Source organism: Mauremys mutica, chromosome 12 (assembly GCF_020497125.1).
Source record: "Mauremys mutica isolate MM-2020 ecotype Southern chromosome 12, ASM2049712v1, whole genome shotgun sequence".
NCBI lineage: Eukaryota > Metazoa > Chordata > Testudines > Geoemydidae > Mauremys > Mauremys mutica.
Window position 1 is genome coordinate 48,453,367 of NC_059083.1, and position 20,881 is coordinate 48,474,247.

The 20,881-nt window shown below is 43.3% G+C and overlaps 2 protein-coding genes across 2 annotated transcripts; both read right to left on the reverse strand.

Annotated features, from left to right (window-relative positions):
- Positions 1-4,616: 4,616 nt before the first annotated feature.
- Positions 4,617-8,024, reverse strand: LOC123346834 (olfactory receptor 10A2-like). The gene is made up of 2 exons (XM_044984286.1): positions 7,957-8,024; positions 4,617-5,571 (listed from the first exon to the last, which is right to left on the reverse strand). Exon 2 carries the CDS (start codon positions 5,568-5,570, stop codon positions 4,617-4,619), a length of 954 nt encoding a protein of 317 aa, XP_044840221.1. The 5' UTR covers position 5,571; positions 7,957-8,024.
- Positions 8,025-19,457: 11,433 nt separating this feature from the next.
- Positions 19,458-20,399, reverse strand: LOC123346835 (olfactory receptor 10A7-like). The gene has a single exon (XM_044984287.1). The coding sequence runs from the start codon at positions 20,397-20,399 to the stop codon at positions 19,458-19,460; it is 942 nt and encodes a 313-aa protein (XP_044840222.1).
- Positions 20,400-20,881: the final 482 nt, after the last annotated feature.

Consider the following 20,881-nt stretch of genomic DNA (forward strand, 5'->3'; position numbering starts at 1 on the left):
GCCTGTCCATTGGCACAGTCCATATATGAGGAGTCTCACCGAAAGTGCCCCCTTTGGCCACACTCCCAGCATACATAACAATCTTACCTGGTCCCTGGATCGGGTTTTGGTAGGCTAGGTTCCCCCACTGGGTCTCCTTCTCTTCGGGTCTGCGCCCGGCTGATCAGTCGCCTACGTTCAGGGTTCAGGGGGCTGACTGGTTGTGGAGGAAGGCAGGGTAGGCCCACTGGCATCATCAGGCAATGGATATCCCCGGCCGCTACATCCTTCCCTCTTGGACTTCCTGACCACTGGGGACATGGTTCAGACCCATCAGTGGCCAAGTAGTCCTCCATTAGGTCTATGGCTTTGGCCACTGTGGTCAGTCATTGCTGCTGCGCCCACTCCTTGCCCCCAGCCAGGACAATTTGAGTGAACTGTTCTAGCACCACAGTTTCCACCACTTGGGCCCCCGACTTACGGTCTGGCTCCAGCCACCACCAGGCCCTGTCACGCAAGCGTTGCGCTACCACCTGGGGTCTAGCCACTGCTGGGTACCTTTCCTGACAGAATCACCCGTGGTAAGTGTCTGGGTTAATACCCATTTGGTCCAGGATAGCAGCCTTCACTTTCCTGTAGTCCAAAGCATCGCAGGGGGTCTAAGCCCCAGTATGCTGCCTGAGCTGGCCCCGTCAGGTAGGGGGCCAGCAAGGTGACCCACTGTTCTGGGGACCATCTAATGGCTCTGGCCACCCATTCAAAGGTTACTAAGAATGTCTCAGGATCATCTCCGGCTCCCATTTTTTACAGGCATACGCGAAGTCCAGCCAGGAGGGACCCTGCATCTTGTCCAGAGTGGGACACCCCTGCCAGTCCCATCTGAAAACCGGGGTATGGATTCAGGAAGTTAGTCCATCCTGCCAACCATGCAGCTGCCACTACATTGCTATTTTTTGTGAGCTAGCTTGATCAAAGCCAGAGCTGGTACATTTGTCCAAGTTCAAAATTTCAATGATCCCTGGTTGTTGGAAGGGCCTCTTGACACCATCATCACATTACTGCAATTTAGGGAAACCCAGAGGGTACTCTAAGTGGAAACAAGCTGAACAGGCCTTCAAATTGGCCTAGAGAACAGAGAGCCATAAAAGCATCTGGCAGCATCTTGCAGCGATCTTTCCTTCCTCCCAGCAAGTTACTGGTGCTATGCACGGCACACTATGGTCAAAGCAGATAAACTAGGCCACTAACTTCAGCAGAATTAGCCTAATTAAACACCAGTGTAACTGAAAAATGTATAAAGATCATTGCCTTTGATTGAGTTATTGAGCTGATTCACTTTGGGATGAATGAGCATAGCAGCACACCTTTTGATGTTAATTAAGCTATTCCTGATTCTCACCCAACTAAGCGTGAGAAGAATCAGGTCCACTGATTCCATTGTAGTTACTCCTGATTAATATTGGGATGAGGAGAGGGAAATTAACTCCATTGAACCCAGTACAGTTACCTTGGTTTACAGTGCAGATTTTGCTGAGGCCAGATCCTCAGCTCCACTCTGAGGAACGCATGAAGAACACTTGCATCACTTGTTGTCGCTTGAAGCCCAGGAAAGGGTTCTTAGATCAATAGGAAGCCAGAACAATCAGCTTCTTTCTGTGGAAGGAATTTTCTTTTTGCTAGGAAGCAGATGGTTACCTTTTCCTTCTTTGACCATGTGGTCCTCCTGATGTGTAAAAATTGGTTCTAGAGAATAGTTTGGGAAAGGGGAATTACGGGCGATACTCTTTCTGAGACTCTGCTGTTGCTTGTACTTTGTTTGGGTAGAAGGTAAAGACATATAAACCTGGATTGGATGAAAATTTCTATGATAAATCATGTATAACCTTAACTCTGCCCCCTTGTGTGATATAATATGATCTCTCATGTGATAAGGAATATGTAGCCTTAACTCTGACTTCTTAGGGAAGGCACTATGTGCAACTTTAACTCTGTATTCATGTTGCTACAGAGATAAGTAGAGAAGAGACAGGGATCAGTGGTAATGGATATAAAACTGAATATTGTGGCTGATGGACATGGATCCTGTGGTTCTCTAAGGCTCTCTAGGTCCCAGACTGTATCTCAAAACCTGTGCAGCCAAATTTCACCCCACAGGATCTCCTTGAATATTGTGATGGAGTAAATATTAATGGGAAAGAGTGACCTCTGGTGGTGTGCACAATGCTGCATCTCCAGAATTAATGCATTCCCTCTTTTTGTCTCTCCAACTTAATTTTTAATGTGGTTGCATCACTATCCAGCTTTCAGATCAACAGCTGTGGTGTCACACCAGATTTACTCTCCTTTCACTAGTTGACTTCAGTGGCCTTACTCCAGAATTATACAAGTCTACATGAGCTCAGAAGATGGGACAGAAAGGAAGTGTGGTGCAAGGGTTATGGTGTTAGCCTGGGACTCAGAAGACATGCATTCAACTCCCTGTTCTGCCACAGCTTTCTTGTGTGACAAATAACATAGGCACAGGTTTTGAAAAGTATTCAGGTATTGAAATCAATGGGTTTTAGGTGTGCAGGGGCTTTTGAAAATCCTGCTAGGAACCTAAATACCTTTAAGAATGTTGACCCTTGAGAAAATTTTAAAAGGACACCAGGCCCCGATTTTTAAAAGTATTTTGATGTTTCATACTCAGAATTGCAACACCTAACTGATTTAGGAGTCTAAGTCTCATTTTTCAAAAGAGATTTAGGCACTTAGGAGACAAAATCTCATTTACAGTCACAGGGATTTAGGCTCCTAAGTGCCTTGCTACATTTTGAAAATGAGACTTAGGCTCCTAAATCAGTTAGGCTGACCACAGCATCATCTATACCTTTAACAATCTTAGGGACAGATTTTCAAAGGTATTTATTTAGTTACCTAAGGATGCAGATGGATGTCTACTGGAATTCACAAATGTAGCTAGGTCAATGGGAGTTAGTGCCTAAACTGCTTAAGCATTTCTGAAAGTCCCATTAGGCACCTATCTGCATACTGAGGAACCTAAACACCTTTTGAAATTTGGCCATTGTACCTCATTGCCCCTGTGATGTTGCACCCCATAGTGCTTTATGGGAATATGTTTATGAATGTATATATGACATAACTGAGATATGTTTTAAGCTACATATGTGATGTAACATATCTCTGCAAAGGTTATGATCTACTGAATATGTTCATCCTATTTGTATGCATGTATCATTTTTGTATTCAAAGTTATGAATATTGGCTGTGTACTTGGTTGATTTTAAGTAAAATCAGTAAGGCATTTGGTCAGCTTTTTTAGAAAGGAATTTGCCAGTTAAGTGTCCAATCAAGAAACATTTAATGGACAATGGATCTTGGAAGACTCCAATCCACATAAGAAGTCTACCTGAGAACGTTCAAGGTAGCATGTGAACAATGGCCGCTACCTGTAAGTTCTGAGTCATGCATGGACATGTGAGTTGCCCATGTGTCTCTAAAACTCCATCTTGGAACTGAATTCTGGATAGGAGAGAGGAGGGGAACCACCCATGAGAGAAAGTCTATTTAAGCCCCTGGAAACTCCTCCATTTTGTCTTCAGCTGACTCAAGAGATAGCCTCTCCACTCCCAAATGATACCTGAAAGAAACTGGAACAAAGGACAAGTAACCACCAGGGGTGTGAGTGATTTCTGGACCCAGACTAGAAGGAGGCTAGTCTGTAAAAGAAGCTTACTGGAACATTTCTGAGGGTGAGATTTCATCTGTAATCATTTTCTTACTGTATTAGGCATAGACTTGTTTTGTTTTATTTTGCTTGGTAATTCACTTTGTTCTGTCTATTATTACGTGGAGTCAAGTAAATCCTACTTCTTTGTATTTAAGAAATCATTTTTTACTTGTTAATTAACCAAGAGTATGTATTAATACCTGGGGGTGGGGGGAACAGCTGTGCATATCTCTCTATTGGTGTTATAGAGGGCGAACAATTTATGAGTTTACCCTGCATAAACTTTATACAGTGTAAAAAGGATTTATGTGCAGTTTGGGCAGCTGAGTAGTGGAAACAGGAACACTTAGAATATCAGGGACCTCAGAAGGTTGTATAGTCCAACCACCTACTTAAAGAAGGACTAATCCCTGGACACATCTTTACCCCAGTCCTCTAAAAAGCCCCCTGAAAGATTGAGCTCACAGCCCTGGGCTTAATAGGCCAATGCTCAAACCACTGAGCTATCCCTCCCCCAACACTTTTTAAGATGTTTTCAATTAACCCTGCTTTTTGGGGATATTGTTCAGACCTGGGTCTCTGTTTGCAGCAGGCAAGCATGTCTGGCTCAAATCAGGCAGGGCACTGAAGTCCTTAGCTGCCAGGGGAAAGAGGCTCAGGGATAGTCTCAGCACATAAGGTGGCAGCCCCCAAGGAGGTTTCTGTGATTCAACCTGTCACAGCTCCATCTTTAAAACTTAAATTATAGCATTTTCCTACTGCACAGAGGCAGTATGAGGTTAAATCCATTACAGATTATGAGGCGCTCAGTTACCATGGTAATGGGGCCAGATAAGGTCCTAACATAGATATAAAGCCCTTAAAATAATTGAGCTGGAGACATTTGCAGTCAATCAAATTCCTTTATTCAATGGAACCTTCTTCTCCGCACCATTCTCCAGAATGCTCCCTTCACCTCTTTGTTCCTCAGGCTGTAGATGATGGGGTTTAACATGGGCGTGATGACCGTGTAGGACAGAGAGAGAAACTTGTCTGTGTCTGGTGAGTAGGAGGAATTGGGCTTCAGATACATAATGCAAGCGGAGCCATAGAACGTTGTTACCACAACGAGGTGTGAGGAGCAGGTGGAGAAGGATTTCTTCCTGCCCTCCCCGGATGGCATCCTCAGGATGGTGGAGATGATGCAGACGTAGGACATGAGGATCAGCATGAAGGGAAAGGTGACAAAGGACATAGCCACCATGAAGACAGCCATTTCATTGCGGGAGGTGTCTCCACACGCCAGCTTAAGCAGTGGAGGGATGTCACAGAAGAAATGATTAATCTCGTGAGATCTGCAGAAGGGTAGGGTGAACACCATGCTGGTGAGACCAAAGGACATGAGGAAACCACTGAGCCAGGATCCAGCAGCCAGTCCAGTGGACACCTTCCTGTTCATAACCACTGGGTAATGCAGAGGCTTGCATATTGCAACATAGCGGTCGTAGGCCATGAATGCCAAGAGAAAACACTCTGACCCACCAAGGAAAAAAGAGAAATAGGTTTGCATAGCACAGCCAATGAAAGAGATGGCTTTATCCCCAGAGAACAGATTTCCAAGCATCTTGGGGACATTGACTGATGTGTAGCACATCTCCAGGAAGGACAGGTTCCTGAGGAAGAAGTACATGGGGGTATGAAGGGCTGGGTCAGCCAATGTGAGGACAATGATTAGCAGGTTTCCAGCCAAGGTGACTATGTAGGTGACCAGAAACACCGAAAAAAATAAATGCTGCATACTGGGAATGTCAGAAAAACTGAGGAGAATGAATCCAGTGATTGTCGTGCTGTTTCTTCTCACTGTTTCTTGGCTATTTTTCATCCTGAAGAAGAAAAGGAAACAATAAGTTGTCACAGAATACTTTCCCCCACTCTGCCATCCTCCACTGTCATACAACTTCTCCAGATAATCTGAGTCTTCCTGTGAATTTTAGGAAGCTAAGAATATTGTCTTTTTTTACAGATTGCTGCAACCTGTGTCTCTAATGCACTAATCCTCAGAGCTGTCCTGTGCAACATTTCTTGGAACCTGAATGAATATCTAATAAAGTTTGAATTTCTGGGTACTCTGTGCTGGATCTTAGAGCAGTTCAGTGATGGATGTTTTGTGTGGCTTTTACCCATGGATCCTCCCCCGCCCCCCAGTTTTGTGACTAAAATGTGTTGAGATCCTGCAAATTTTCATACAAGGTTAATTTGAGAGTGATCGGGGATGTATCTGATGAATCCCGTAACCAAATTACTCCAGTTTTAGAACACTATTTCTAACCTAGTCCATCCAATTTTCAAGTGCGTCTACCTATGCATGTGGACTTTGGGCACTTTGAAAACTCATCTTTCAAACAGATAGCTCTGTGTAATGTTAACTATAACAGTCCCATAAGGCCAAAACTATAAAAGTGACCAGTGATTTTGTGTGATTCTTCACTCTCGCACGAGCTCAATGCAAATGGAATTGCTTTGGGTCTGATTCACCACTGAGTTTCTATACCATTATGCCCATGTAGGTCCAATGGGCCAGAATCATCTGATGTAAATTCGTTATGTGGATTTACACTGCCCTTAAATTTCAAAGGAGCTACACTGGTCCTAAAACTGGTGTAGTGGAGTATAAGTAATCAAGACCTATAGGATGTCCGAAAATCAAGCTAAGTTGTCCCAAGTTGGTCATCCAAAAGTGGAGGCACTCAATATCTGTGGTAATTTGGATCAGGGCTCATAAAGCATGGATTGCACAATGCATAATAACTGATATATAGTAAAGGGAAATTACCACTGACCTGAATAGAAAAGGATGTGAATCAAACCCTGGATTGCAAAAAGCTCAAGATATGAGGTGTTTGAAATGATTCCTAATTCATTCTGTCCCAATCTATACCCGAGATCCTACCACCCCCATAGTTGAGGTGTCTGAAATTCAAATCCAACTTAAGATAAAAATTTTGCAACTGCCCTCTATCTTCAAATGACTAAAAAAGCAGCAATTTTGTTATGGAAAAAATGACCTGCTAATATGGACATTCTTATTATTTATATATGTATTTCTTAAGGACCAACAATATGCTTGGTGCTGTGCACAACTAAATTACCATTATATGAATCACTGAAAGAACAACTCAAAAACAGCAACAGTCCAGATGCCTACAGATCTCTGCACGGATTGATCACATTTGCAAACTCCTCACCACACTGACAAGTGCAAAGCTAAGGCAGACTTCTCACCAAATACAGAATTGGGGATCACAAACTAGAAATGGAAACTGGGAGGCACAAAAAAGTTTAAACACAGAGAGTAGTGATGAAAAAATTTTTTTGGGCGTGGGGAGAAATTGGATTGACTCAAAACAAAAAAATCTGTATTTTTCAGTGGAATGAAAAAGTCAAAAACGTTAATTTTAGGTCAAACAAAACATTTAGTTTCACCCAAAATGAAATATTTCATTTAATTTATGAGGCGTCTTCTTTACTGTTTTTAAAACACAAAATGGAAGTAAAATTTGAAATTAAAAGTCATTCTAAATTGAAAAATCAAAACGTTTCAATGTTTCAAGATTTTTTTGGGGGGTACAACATTTTTCTGAATTCACCCTGAATTTGTTTGACCTGAATACACAGTTTTTAGTGGGAAGAAGTTCCATCTGAAAAAAAATCACCCAGCTCTTGAAGTGATTATGCAGCCAATGTGACAGAGGAAAGATTGTGATGGAGAGACACTTTCATCTCCAGTGTACCAAATATGAGAGAGTTTGCAGAATCTCTTGCTCTATCAAGAACTATAAAAGACATCCTATCAAAAGCAAGGTGGAAAAAGTGTTCTCAAACTCTTGGAGAAAGGCAGAGACAATATCATGACACCTACCTAATGAGCCGTTGGTCCGGAGCAGATTATGAGAAAGGGACACTGCGGATCATACTCCAAATCAAAGCTAATATGAAGATTTTTTTCCCCTTGTGGAAAATTTAGATAAAAAACAAAGACACTTTTATTCCAGAATAAGAGCATCCACTCCAGGAGTTAATCAGGAAAATCTATTCCAGAATAACTATCTCCATACACAACTGTGTAAATCTTTATGGGAGTGAGTGAATGAATAATCCCACTGAAGTAAGGGATCGCAGGGCTTGATGCTTAACTGCTCCTAGAAAGAAGTGGCATTAAACAGTTGGAAGAAGAGCATGAACTTAAAATTAGAGAGTTTTGCACTTACTGAAATTCGGGAGAGTTTCTATACAGTCCTCACCAACTAGCTGCACCAAGGACCACTTCCTCATGCACATCTGGAACAGAGGGTGTTGATCTTTTCACACACTCCAAAGCATGCATTGCTTCATGAGGCAGGACGGCAGTTTTTATTATTTATCTGCACTGTCCCCTTTGGGAGCTGATCTCCTGACCATTTTGTAATCTGAATAACTCAATGATGATGATAATCATTTGTAATGCATTAGCACCTAAGAGCTCCAGTCATGGACCAAGCCCCTATTGTGCTAGGCACTATATAAACACATAACAAAAAGACAGTCACTTCCCCAAACACCTTACAACCTAAGTAATGTGTTAGTATAAGATTGTTCTGCTTTGATACAGTATGCAGGGAACTCTTACAACAGAGCGTGTGCATAGTACTATATATTATTAATTTAATTTTTTTAATCATTAACTATTACTGATTGTCACAAAACAAATGAGATCAGAACTCAGTTAGTTTTATGGGAAGTGCTAGCAATGAAATAACAACAGAACCGAAACCCCACTGATGGTCAGTTTGGAGATTTGACTTTTCATGGGCCTTATTTAACATGCCGTAGAACAGTAAATTGACTCTTTCCTCATGATTTACATGAGCATGAATATTGAAGGGCCTCAAGATTAGTGTCCCATTCTTTGCACTTTGCACTTTGCAGACACATTGGAAGAGACACTTGCAGTCCTCAAATGCTTAAAATCTAAACATGCAAGACAAAGGTTGGGCAGGGGGAGGGGAGATGGAGAAACAGAGGCCCAGAGAGGAGAAATGACTTGTCCCAAGGTCAGCAAACAGGTGAGTGGATGAGCCAAGAATAGAACCATATCTTTTACCCATGAGACACACTGCATCTACCTAGCTAGTGATCAGGAAAACATTGATAGGCAACATGGTCTAGGGGTAGGACACTGGAGTCAAGAAATTTGGGGCTTTGGTTCTGTTCAAAGCTCTACCAGTGTATCCCTGCTATGCAACTACATAAGATGGTTTATCTTTACCCCTTCCTATATCTCCACCCAGATCTGCCTTTGAGAGGTATGTAATGTTGGCAGCAAGGCCAATAGTCTCCCCTTGCTTGCATTCAGAGTATAAATGCAGCTGCATTCTAGCCATAGGAGCACTGGGGTCAGGACAAGGCCACCACAAGAAGCTGGGCTCTTTTTTTTTTAATGTCGGTCTTTTATGGAAGATGATGTCATCTGATGATGTAACTGTAAATTGCACAACAAAAGATACACTATCCAAGTGTGGGAAATTGCAGGGTTAGGCCCTTCACGTTCAGGAAATGATGAAGTTGCACACTCCACCGCTGTCCTGGGCAATGTAGCATAGTGAGCCTGTTGGGAAAAAAATCTCCTAATACATTTATTAAAGTTTACTATGACTCAGTTTCCACACAAATATTCCTTTATTGATCCAAAGGTCACTCGGTGTTGATTACATCCCAAATACAAGCATATGCTCACCTATACTCCACCTCCTAGCAATAATCCAGTTATAAGCATTAGCCAAATACCCAAAAGAGGATCAGGCATGGGAGATACTTTGCCATCATCATGTGACTGCACAGGGGTAAGAAAACTCTCTGACAAAGAAACCACTACATACCTTGTCTTTTATATACTATATTAAAGAAGTGATGTCATTGCTGGATCTTGACAGTTAGGAAAAGCCAGTAGAGGCAGTTAGGGCTGAACCCTGACTTCTGACCCATTCAAGACAAGATTAATGTTGGGGCCTCTTTCTTCAAGGTTTTCTTCTTATTTTGCCATATTTCTTCCCAGCAACTGGACTAAGCCTTTTTTTTAAACAACCTATATAGCATTAACCGAATTAACCATATTTTCTTTATTTTGCCGTCCTCAACCCAACCCTTAAATAAGTTACTGCTGTATTTCAAGGGTCACTATTAGTTTAACACAAACAACTCTTTTCTTTTCTCATGATCTCAGGTCTTTTTGGTCACATGCTTTTTGGGCCTATCGCTCAGGCTAACATCCAAACTCAGTTTAAAACCATTGTTGACTCAGGCCTAATGTAGGCCTGTATTCCTGCACAGCCTTAACTCTGCCCACTTGTAGAATGCAGCATTTGCATGTAATCTTGGGGTAGCAACTGCTTTGAATCCAATTGTGGTCTCTGTGAATGCATCTGTTAATGTGAAAGCATTATAACCCACCTCACGGCAGGGTGCAGCTGGCGGTGTCGAGGTGGGCAAACTACGGCCCGCGGGTTACATCCTGCCTGGCCCTTGAGCTCCCAGCCGAGGAGCTGTCCTCCCTCCCCCGCAGCTATGCTGCCGCATGGGCAGTGCTCTGGGCAGCGGGGCTGCATGCTCCTGCAGAGCAGCGCAGCAGCATGTCTGGCTCCAGCTGGTGGCACAGCTGCTAGACATGCTGGTCTGAGCGGCAAGGTAAGGGGGCCAGGGCTAGGGCGGGGAGGTTCCAGGGGGCAGGGAACAGATTGAATAGGTGTGGAAGTCCCAGGGAGGCTGTCAGGGTGTGGTTGGATGGGGCAGAGGTTCGGGGGGGGTCAGGGGACAGGGAAGGGGGGGTTGGAAAGGCGTGAGAGTCCCAGATGGTCTGTCAGGGGGTGAGGGGTCCCAGGAGGGGGCAGTCAAGAGGTGGAAAGGGGGAAGGGGTGGATAGGGGGCGGGGGCCAGGCTGTTTGGGGAGGCACAGACTTCCATACCCAGCCCTCCATACAGTTTTGCAACCCCAATGTGCCCTCGGGCCAAAAAGTTTACCCACTCCTGGAGCGCTGGTTGTACCAGGGGCATGGAGGCAGTTCTTTCGGCTCTCGCCCTTTGTGGGTTGGCTGAAACATGTGCACATTTTGGTAATAAGGAGGATTGCACTGCTAGGGTTGCCAGAAATGCAGATGCAATTACCCTCAACACCATGTCTGTATATTACGACACAGACTGATATGCAATCAGGCCCCTAAGGGCCATTGAGTACAGAGGTATGATGGTGGGATCCTTCAGCCTTGAATCAGAGATTCTCAGTTCAGAAACATTGTGCACTTCCCTGCAGCTTTCCTGGGAAAAAAACATACCTTTTATCCCCAGAGAAAACTGAATGTGGGCAGCTCCTATTGGCTGAAATCCAAAACAGGAACATTAGCACTGGCCTAGGAAGAGTCCGTCTGCTTGCCTCTGTTTCTTTACAGGGTCTACTGACTCAGTCTCATTGTTTTCACACACAGTGCAGAACTGCTGTGTTCAGAGACTCAAAAAACACCATTAGTTCCTCAACCTTCCGCTGGCCTTGCGAGCAGAGGCTGGGACATTAAACTCACACTTAAGGCAGGTCAAAATTTTTCTATTTTTTTTCTGACAGAAATTTGGATTTCTGCTTTTCTCCCAAAATTTCAATTGTCAGAAACAAAGAATACATAAGCAGAAAACTGATGTTTTGTTCATTTTTTGATGAAAAAATTTGATTGCCCCAAATAAAAATATTTGTCAGGTTTTCATTTGTTTTTTAATGTGTAACCCTCTCTTCCCTGGCCACCTGGTGTTCCTGCAGATAATGGAGATCCTGGGGTGATCTCAAAGGTGGTATTGGATAGGTGGGAAGCTTCTCTCCACCCATCTGCAGCATCTCTCTACTCATAGGAAGAATGACCGTTGACGGTGCCTCCTCCTGGATTTGTATTGTATACCTGTTACAGTACCTTGGTAGATTCCAGGTACAACTCCAGCCTAAACCAGCAATAGGCCTCGCAGATAAGTGCAGATGATACTTAGTGCTCTGCAGAAAGCATTAAAACCCAAGTTGGCATGAGGAACAGTTTTACTTACAAGTAATATACCGAGATACAACGACAATGCTGTAGAAGTACTCACCGCAATTACTGAGACTAGTCAATAGGTGGCATCACAAAAGTTCAGCTAATGGTGGCAACATGAAAGTAAACATAAAGCAAAACAGAGGTTTTATGTAAAACCTAAGCTTAAACTTACAGAAAAACATTCACCAGCAAATAATTGCTCATGGCAGAGGGGTGGGGGCGGGATGAAATCGTCACTGGCATCACCCCACACACTTTCCCTCTGGGGGAATGGAGGCCAGAGCCCGCAAGCCCTGCAGCTTAGCTGACCAAAGAAGGGTTAGAGAGACGAAGAAAAGATGAACCATAGCTGAGCTGTGCAATGGGAAGGAACAGAGTGGGAAGCTCAGTAGAAAGAGTATTATCCTGCTGCTCTCCCCAGTGTGACACTAGAGGGCACTGTGCCATAGGAGGGGGTGTGGGTGACAAAACAGGTAGTGTGCTGCTCTCCCAGTGGGTGCTGACCACGATACCCAGCCATGCTGCAAGGACTAGGATGGGGGCTCCATAGGGGGCTCTCCCCCATGACAGTCAGTGCTAAGCCCAGTGCCCCAGTTCGGTGCTAGGGCATGCTGTGCTGCAGGAACCGCGGTGGAGGCTCCATGGGGGGAGGGCTCTCCTCTCTGTTCTACTGTTGATACCAAATTCCTAGGATTTGGCAAGTGGATGATGAATGGAAGGATGCACCATCTTTTGGCTGAAAAATAACAACACCGATGTCCTTTAACTTGTAATTTCTATGGCTTGGATTTTGAAAGGAACCTAAGTGAGCTGGGCACCTAAATCCCACTGAAATGGATCGTTGTTGGACACTTAGAGCCCTTAGGGGTCTCTTGAAAATACCACCGTCCATGTCCCCTGTACTCATGGTTTCAAGTCTGTCCAAATGCCTGATCTGTCAGCTTCCTTCTCCTTTCCCCCCACAGGAGACTAGACAATGATGTGCCACAGACAGGGGACAGGAGGGACCGAGGTGCACCAATGCCCGAGGCCCCCACAATGGCAGGGAAATGATTAAGTGAGCCACAGGATTCTCCTTTCTCTCCAGTCCCAGAACAGCTGCCGTTCTCCATCCAGAGACAGCTGAATTTTGGCAGGTGGGTGAAGCCAGCCCTGTGCACATGGCCCTTTGAGGCACTGCAAGATGAATTAGAGTTGGACATAGTTTACCCTAGGGAGCTCCCTCTGAACTTGGGAAAGTGAGAAACATTTTGTCAGGTTACAGAGTGGAGAAAGGGAAAGAATAAGTGTGTTTGTCTATGTTCAAGATCACAAAGGGGGGCATATGAGAATTCCAAATTTCCAAATGTCCAAAAGTTTCAAAAACCAAAACACAACACCAGCGACACAAGCAAAGGTTGAACTCATTGCCACAGAAAGAAGTTGAGGCCAAGAACTGACTGAGACTAACCTCCAGACTATTTGCAGGGGGTCTCTCTTGTTCAAACAGGAATTAAGTTTGGGAAGTCAGGTGGCACATGCTATGCAGGAGGTCAGAGGAGATGATCCCAATGGTCCCTTCTGGCCTTGGAATCTGTGAAACAATCAGCAGAGGAATCATGACTCTCCTGCCACTGATACTGATGGTGTGGGCACAGACAGGGAGAGGGAACTGCTCTTATAAGACATGGTCTTTCCTGCACCTGGTGGGTATCCAGTGGATATAGCATGTGTATGATCCAGAGTCCATCACACCAGTGCTGGGCAGCTGGTAGCTCCAAATATCCTGCTTTGGCATTCTGGCAGAGGCCACATGCCCCTTCCCCTTGAGAAGCTGAGCACCTGAGGGTAAAACAGTGTCTGGGGATGGAGATGGGAGCCTGTGGCTTTGCTGTCAGCAGTGAGGTAGAGGGAGTGATGTGTGAGAACACAGAGGATGTCACCAACAAGAGAAATGAGGTGCATGGTGGATATAGGAGTGAGGAAATCTCAGGAGGGCTCCCCATCCTGTTAGGGTCACCCAGCCTCTCCCATGGATGAAATGTTAGCCAGGATGTGATTCTATGCTGCCTCCTTCTGGGCAAGTATCAAGTTCATGTCTAGAGATGGTTGCAACACAGAGTTTCCATTCCATGGGAAATAACAAAATTTGTTTTCATTCCAAATTGGGATGAAAATTCAAAAATTCCTGCAGAATGAATATTCAGATAAATTTTGCTCCAGAACCAGGGAATTGCTATTTCAATATAATATAAAAGCCAGAACAAAACACATTGAAATTATAAAATCCAAACAGAACATTTTGCCATTATGGCAATGAAAAGTTTCCATAAAGCAGAGAGCAGAACTAGGTCTCTTGTGTTTGAGGCCCATTCAGCCTCTGCTGGTGACTCATGGTGGGAACTGGTGTCTAAATACTTTGGGGACGTTGGATGAAGGAGGAAAGAGGAGGGCAGGATAGCGTGATAATTTTTCAAGAATCAGGAGGCTGGCTAGCAGGGAATAATGTGGGGGAAGGGAGATGTCTATCGCTTGTGCAAGTGAACTTCTCCCCTTATTTCTGGGAGAAGTTCCCCATAAACACCTGCAAAACAAACTCATTATCCTTCAAAGTGTGCCTTAAAACTCTCCTTTGCCGTGATGTGTACAAGAACTTGACAACAACTAGGCTGCTGGGACATTGAGACCAGTCCCTGTCATGCTGCTTGTATTCCCCTGCTGGTCTATCTGGTTCCATTTGTTGTGTCTTCTTTGGGATTTCAGTTGACAAACAACACAAAAGAACCTCCTAGTGAGATGCTGCGGCATAAAAAGAGCATCCAGTGATACTGACACGGTAACAAATTTAAAGCTCAGGAAAATAAATACGTTTTGAAACAATGCTTGGTGACTCACTGCTGTGTATCATTGGGGTCTTGGATTAACTGTTAAAGAGATGGATGTTTATGAGGGCTGTAAAACTATTAAAAAAATAATTGTGATTAATCACGAGAATAAAAAAAATAATCACAATTAATTGCAGTGTTAGATAATAGAATACCAATTTAATTTTAGTATTAGTAATTTAAATAATGACACAAATTTAATATTAATGTAATGTGAGCACTGTAGACTTTGTATTCTGTGTTGTAATTTAAATCAATATATTTGAAAATGTAGAAAAACATCCAAAACCACTTATAATACATTTAAATAGGTATTCTATTATTGAACAGTGAGATTATGACTGTGATTAATAGCAATTAATTTTTTTAATCAAGTTAACTTGTTTTGAGTTAATGGTGATTAATTGACAGCCCTAAATATTAACCCTTTTGTCCTGAGCAGCTAGCCAAAAAATCAGGGTCTTGCAGGTTGTTCCAGTTAGGACATTTTGATGCTGGAGCCTGCTATCTTTGATGCAATCATGTTTATTTACCACAAGAAATCAAAGTCCTGTTTCCCTGACCAAGGGAGGAATCAAATGACAGGAGACAGTGTCCTAGATCACAGCCCCAAACCACTGTCAGACAGCACCCTGAGAAAATGCAGATGCATAATTTCACCATTTTGTGGATTATTACTATTTATTGCTTGTATTAAAGGAGCAACTAATAGCTCCAACAGTGCTAAGAGCGATCAGGGCTCCACTGTGTCAGATGCTGTGCAGACACACATACAATATCACTGGCCTAAAGCAATGTAAGGCTTAGATTTTCAAAGGTGTGTAAGCAACTTGAATTCCCAATTCCCATTAAAATTTCTGTGATGTGGACATCCACATCCAATAGCTGGGTTTGAAAATCTCAGCCTAGATAAAATCAAAAAAAATTTCTGATTAAAAATTTTGAAGAAAAATTTCCCTTTTTAAATTTTTCAGTGAAACTTTTCAATTTTTTGACAAATTCTAAAAAAACCTTTTTCTTTTGTTTTGAATCCTAATTTTCTTTTCATTTTGTTTTTCAAAAAACCTAAAATGTTTGGTTTTGAACTTTTGTTTTTTTGATTCCTACTCCCCCATTTTTTCTTCTCGTCCTCTCATTCTTTCACCCTCAGTGGGGGAAAAAAATGGAGGGAATCTTAAAAAACAGGGTGGAGGAGAAACATCCAAAACAGATTATTTTTTCTTGGTTTTGAAAACAGAAACAAAACACGAGTAGATGTCTGAAAATAAAAAAAAATCATATTTTTCCATTAAAAAAATCGTTGAAATCAACTAGTATTTTGATCTATATGGTATTGTTCTATGAAAAAAAATTGACTAGCTCTACCCAAATTTTACATGTAATGTCAATGGGACCCTTGAAAATGCCAACCAAGTGATTCTTAGGAGAACAATTTTCTCTATAAGGTTTTCCAGAGCCCCTTTTACCTCCTTGTTCGTCAAACTGTAGATGATTGGGCTTAGCATGGTCATCATCACTGTGTAGAACAGGGAAAGGAACCTGTCCCAGTCCAGGGAATAGCTGGATATGACTTGTAATTACATAATGCTGGCAGAGCAGTAGAAGAGTGCCAATATGATGAGGTGAGAGGAACAGGTGGAGAAAGCTTACAACTGCCCTCCATCAATGGCATCTTCAAGATGGTGCCTAAATATTGAGACGTTGCTTTGCTGAGAATTGCAACACCTGCCTGATTTAGGTCTCTAAATCTCATTTTCAAAAGAAATTTAGGCACTTATGAGACAAAATCTCATTTACAGTCAGAGGGATTTAGGCTCCTTAGTGCCTTACTCCATTTTGAAAATGAGACTTAGGCACCTAAATCAGTTAGGCTGACCACAGCATCATCTAATACCTTTAACAATCTTAGGGACAGATTTTCAAAGGTATTTATTTAGGTACCTAAAGATGCAGATAGATGCCTACTGGGATTTACAAATGTAGCTAGGTCAATGGGAGTTAGGTGCCTAAACTGCTTAAGTATTTCTGAAAGTCTCATTAGGCACCTATCTGCATACTGAGGCATCTAAACACCTTTTCAAATCTGGCAGTTGTGCCTCATTGCTCCATCTTTAAAACTGAAATTATAGCATTTGCCTACTGCACAGAGGCAGTGTGAGGTTAAATCCATTAAAGATTGTGAGGTGCTCAGCTACCATGGTAATGGGGCCAGATAGGGGCCTATCATAGATATATAACCCTTAATGTGTTTCACTGTCGACATAAAATAATTGAGTTGGAGATATTTACAGTCAATCAAATTCCTTTAATCAATGGAACCTCTCTAGGTTCCAGACTTTCTCTCGAAACCTGTGCAGCCAAATTTCACCCCACAGGATCTCCTAGCTCCTAGTGAGCTAGTGTACTCAATGCTTTTTTTGCCTCTGTCTTCACAGACAAGGTCAGCTCCCAGACAGCTGCACTCTGCAGCACGGTATGGGGAGGAGGTGACCAGCTCTCTGTGGAGAAAGAAGTAGTTCGGGGCTATTTAGGAAAGCTGGACGAGCACAAGTCCATGGGGCCAGATGCGCTGCATCCGAGGGTGCTAAAGGAGTTGGCCGATGAGATTGCAGAGCCATTGGCCATTATCTTTGAAAAATCATGGCGATCGGGGGAGGTCCCGGATGACTGGAAAAAAAGCTAATGTAGTGCTCATCTTTAAAAAAGGGAAGAAGGAAGATCCAGGGAACTACAGGCCAGTCAGTCTCACCTCAGTCCCTGGAAAAATCATGGAACAGGTCCTCAAGGAATCAATCCTGAACAACTTAAAGGAGGGGAAAGTGATCAGGAACAGTCAGCATGGATTCACCAAGGGAAAGTCATGCCTGACTAACCTAATTGCCTTCTATGATGAGATAACCGGCTCTGTGGATGAGGGGAAAGCAGTGGATGTGCTATTTCTGGATTTTAGCAAAGCTTTTGATACAGTCTCCCACAGTATTCTTGCCAGCAAGTTAAAGAAGTCTGGGCTGGATGAATGGACTGTAAGGTGGATAGAAAACTGGCTAGATGGTCGGGCTCAACGGGTAGTGATCAATGGTTCCATGTCTAGTTGGCAGCTGGCATCAAGTGGAGTGCCCCAAGGGTCGGTGCTGGGGCCAGTTTTGTTCAATATCTTCATTAACGATCTGGAGGATGGTGTGGACTGCACCCTTAGCAAGTTTGCAGATGACACTAAACTGGGAGGAGTGGTTGATATGCTGGAGGGTAGGGATAGGATACAGAGGGACCTAGACAAATTAGAGGATTGGGCCAAAAGAAATATGATGAGGTTCAACAAGGACAAGTGCAGAGTCCTGCACTTAGGATGGAAGAATCCCATGCACTGCTACAGACTAGGGACCGAATGGCTGGGTAGCAGTTCTGCAGAAAAGGACCTAGGGGTTATGGTGGATGAAAAGCTGAATATGAGTCAACAGTGTGCCCTTGTTGCCAAGAAGGCTAATGGCATTTTGGGTTGTATAAGTAGGGGCATTTCCAGCAGATCAAGGGATGTGATCATTCTCCTCTACTCAGCACTGGTGAGGCCTCATTTAGAGTACTGTGTCCAGTTTTGGGCCCCACACTACAAGAAGGATGTGGATAAATTGGAGAGAGTCCAGCGGAGGGCAACAAAAATGATTAGGGGGTTGGAGCACATGACTTATGAGGAGAGGCTGAGGGAACTGGGATTGTTTAGTCTGCAGAAGAGAAGACTGAGGGGGGATTTGATAGCTGCTTTCAACTACCTGAAAGGGGGTTCCAAAGAGGATAGATCTAGACTGTTCTCAGTGGTAGAAGATGACAGAACAAGGAGTAATGGTCTCAAGTTGCAGAGGGGGAGGTTTAGGTTGGATATTAGGAAAAACTTTTTCACTAGTAGGGTGGTGAGGCACTGGAATGGGTTATCTAGGGAGGTAGTGGAATCTCCTTCCTTAGAGGTTTTTAAGGTCAGGCTTGACAAAGCCCTGGCTGGGATGATTTGGACCTGCTTTGAGCAGGGGGTTGGACTAGATGACCTCCTGAGGTCCCTTCCAACCCTGAGATTCTATGACTCTATGACTCTATGACTCCTTGAATCTTGGGATGGAATAGAGAGACCTCTGATGATGTGCACAATGCTGGATCTCCAGAACTAATGAATTCACTCTTTTTGTCTCTCCAACTTAATTTTTAATGTGGTTACATCACTATCCAGCTTTCAGATCTACAGCTGTGGTGTCACACCAGATTTACCCTGCTTTCACTCATTGATTTCAGTGGCCATAGTCTAGAATTATACAAATCTATATGATGCCAGAAGATGGACCAGAAAAGAAGTGTGGTGCAATGGTTATGGTGTTAGTCTGGAACTCAGGAGACATGCATTCAACAACCTGTTCTGCCGCAGATTTCTTGTGTGACCATGGGGAAATAACATAGGCCCAGGTTTTGAAAGGTATTTGGATATTTAAATCAATGGGTGTTAGAACTTTTGAAAATCCCACTAAGAACCTAAATACCTTTAAATATCTTGACTCTTGAGTAAAAATTTTAAAAGAACACCAGTCTCTGATTTTTTTAAGTATTTAAGCATCGGTGTGCTCACAATTGCAATGCCTAATTGATTTAGGAGCCTGTCTCTTTTTCAAAAGAGATTTAGGCACTTAGGAGATAAAATCTCCATGATACCATGATAATGGGTCCAGATATGGGCCTAACTTAGATATATAGCCCTAAATATGTTTCACTGTTGACGTAAAAGAATTGAGATGGAGACATTTACAGTCAATCATATACCTTTATTCAACAGAATCTTCTTCTTCCCACCATTCTAAAGAATGCTCCTTTCACCTCTTTGTTCCTCAGGCTGTAAATGATAGGGTTTAGCATGGGTGTGATGACCGTGTAGGACAGAGAGAGAAACTTGTCTGTGTCTGGTGAGTAGGAGGAATTGGGCTTCAGATACATAATGCAAGCAGAGCCAAAGAACAGTGTAACTACCATGAGGTGTGAGGAACAGGTAGAGAAGGACTTCCTCCTGCCCGCCCCGGAGGACATCCTCAGGATGGTGGAGATGATGCGGACGTAGGACATGAGAATCAGCACAAAGGGGAAGGTGACAAAGAACAGAGCCACCATGAAGAGAGCCATTTCATTGTGGGAGGTGTCCCCACAAGCCAGCTTGAGCAGTGGAGGGATGTCACAGAAGAAATGATTAATCTCGTGGGATCTGCAGAAAGGTAGGGTGAATACCATGCTGGTGTGACCGAAGGACATGAGGAAACCACTGAGCCAGGATCCAGCAGCCAGTCCAGTGGACACCTTCCTGTTCATAACCACGGGGTAATGCAGAGGCTTGCATATTGCAACATAACGATCGTAGGCCATGGACGCCAGGAGAAAACACTCTGACCCACCAAGGAAAAAGGTGAAATAGGTTTGCACAGCACAGCCAATGAAAGAGATGGTTTTATCCCCAGAGAGCAGATTCCTAAGCATTTTGGGGATGTTGACTGATGTGTAGCACATCTCCAGGAAGGACAGGTTCCTGAGGAAGAAGTACATGGGGGTATGAAGGGCTGGGTCAGCCAATGTGAGGACAATGATTAGAAGGTTTCCAGCCAAGGTGACCAGAAACACTGAAAAAAATAAATGCTGCAGGCTGGTAATGTCAGAAAAGCCCAGGAGAATGAATCCAGCGATTGTTGTGCTGTTTCTTCCCACTGTTTCTTGGCTAGTTTTCATCCTAAAGAAGATAAGGAAACAATAGGTTGTCACAGAATACTTTCCCCCGCTCCACCATCCTCCACTGCCATACAATTTCTCCAGATAATCTGAGTCTTTCTGTGAATTTTAGGAAGATAAACATTTTGTCTTTTTACAATTTGCTGCAACCTGTGTTATAGCAACGGAATAAAAACCAGCAGGATCTTATTAAAAGGGAGAAGGCAAAATGCTGTATTTATTGTGAATATAAAAAGAATCAGAATAAGCAATCAGTTATAGGTATAACATTTCATTCTCTCACACATTCATTCATTCATTCACACAAAGTTCTGCAAGGTAGTTATAGTTACCAGCCTGGAGCTTGCTCGTGTCACGTCACTGGCCAGGTAACCTGAACAGGACGATGGACCCAAGTCTTAGTTGTGCACCTGATGATCCTGGAGGATGGTGGAAGAACCTGACTCAAAGTTCTCAGTCTCTAGGTTCTGTTTTTATAGGAC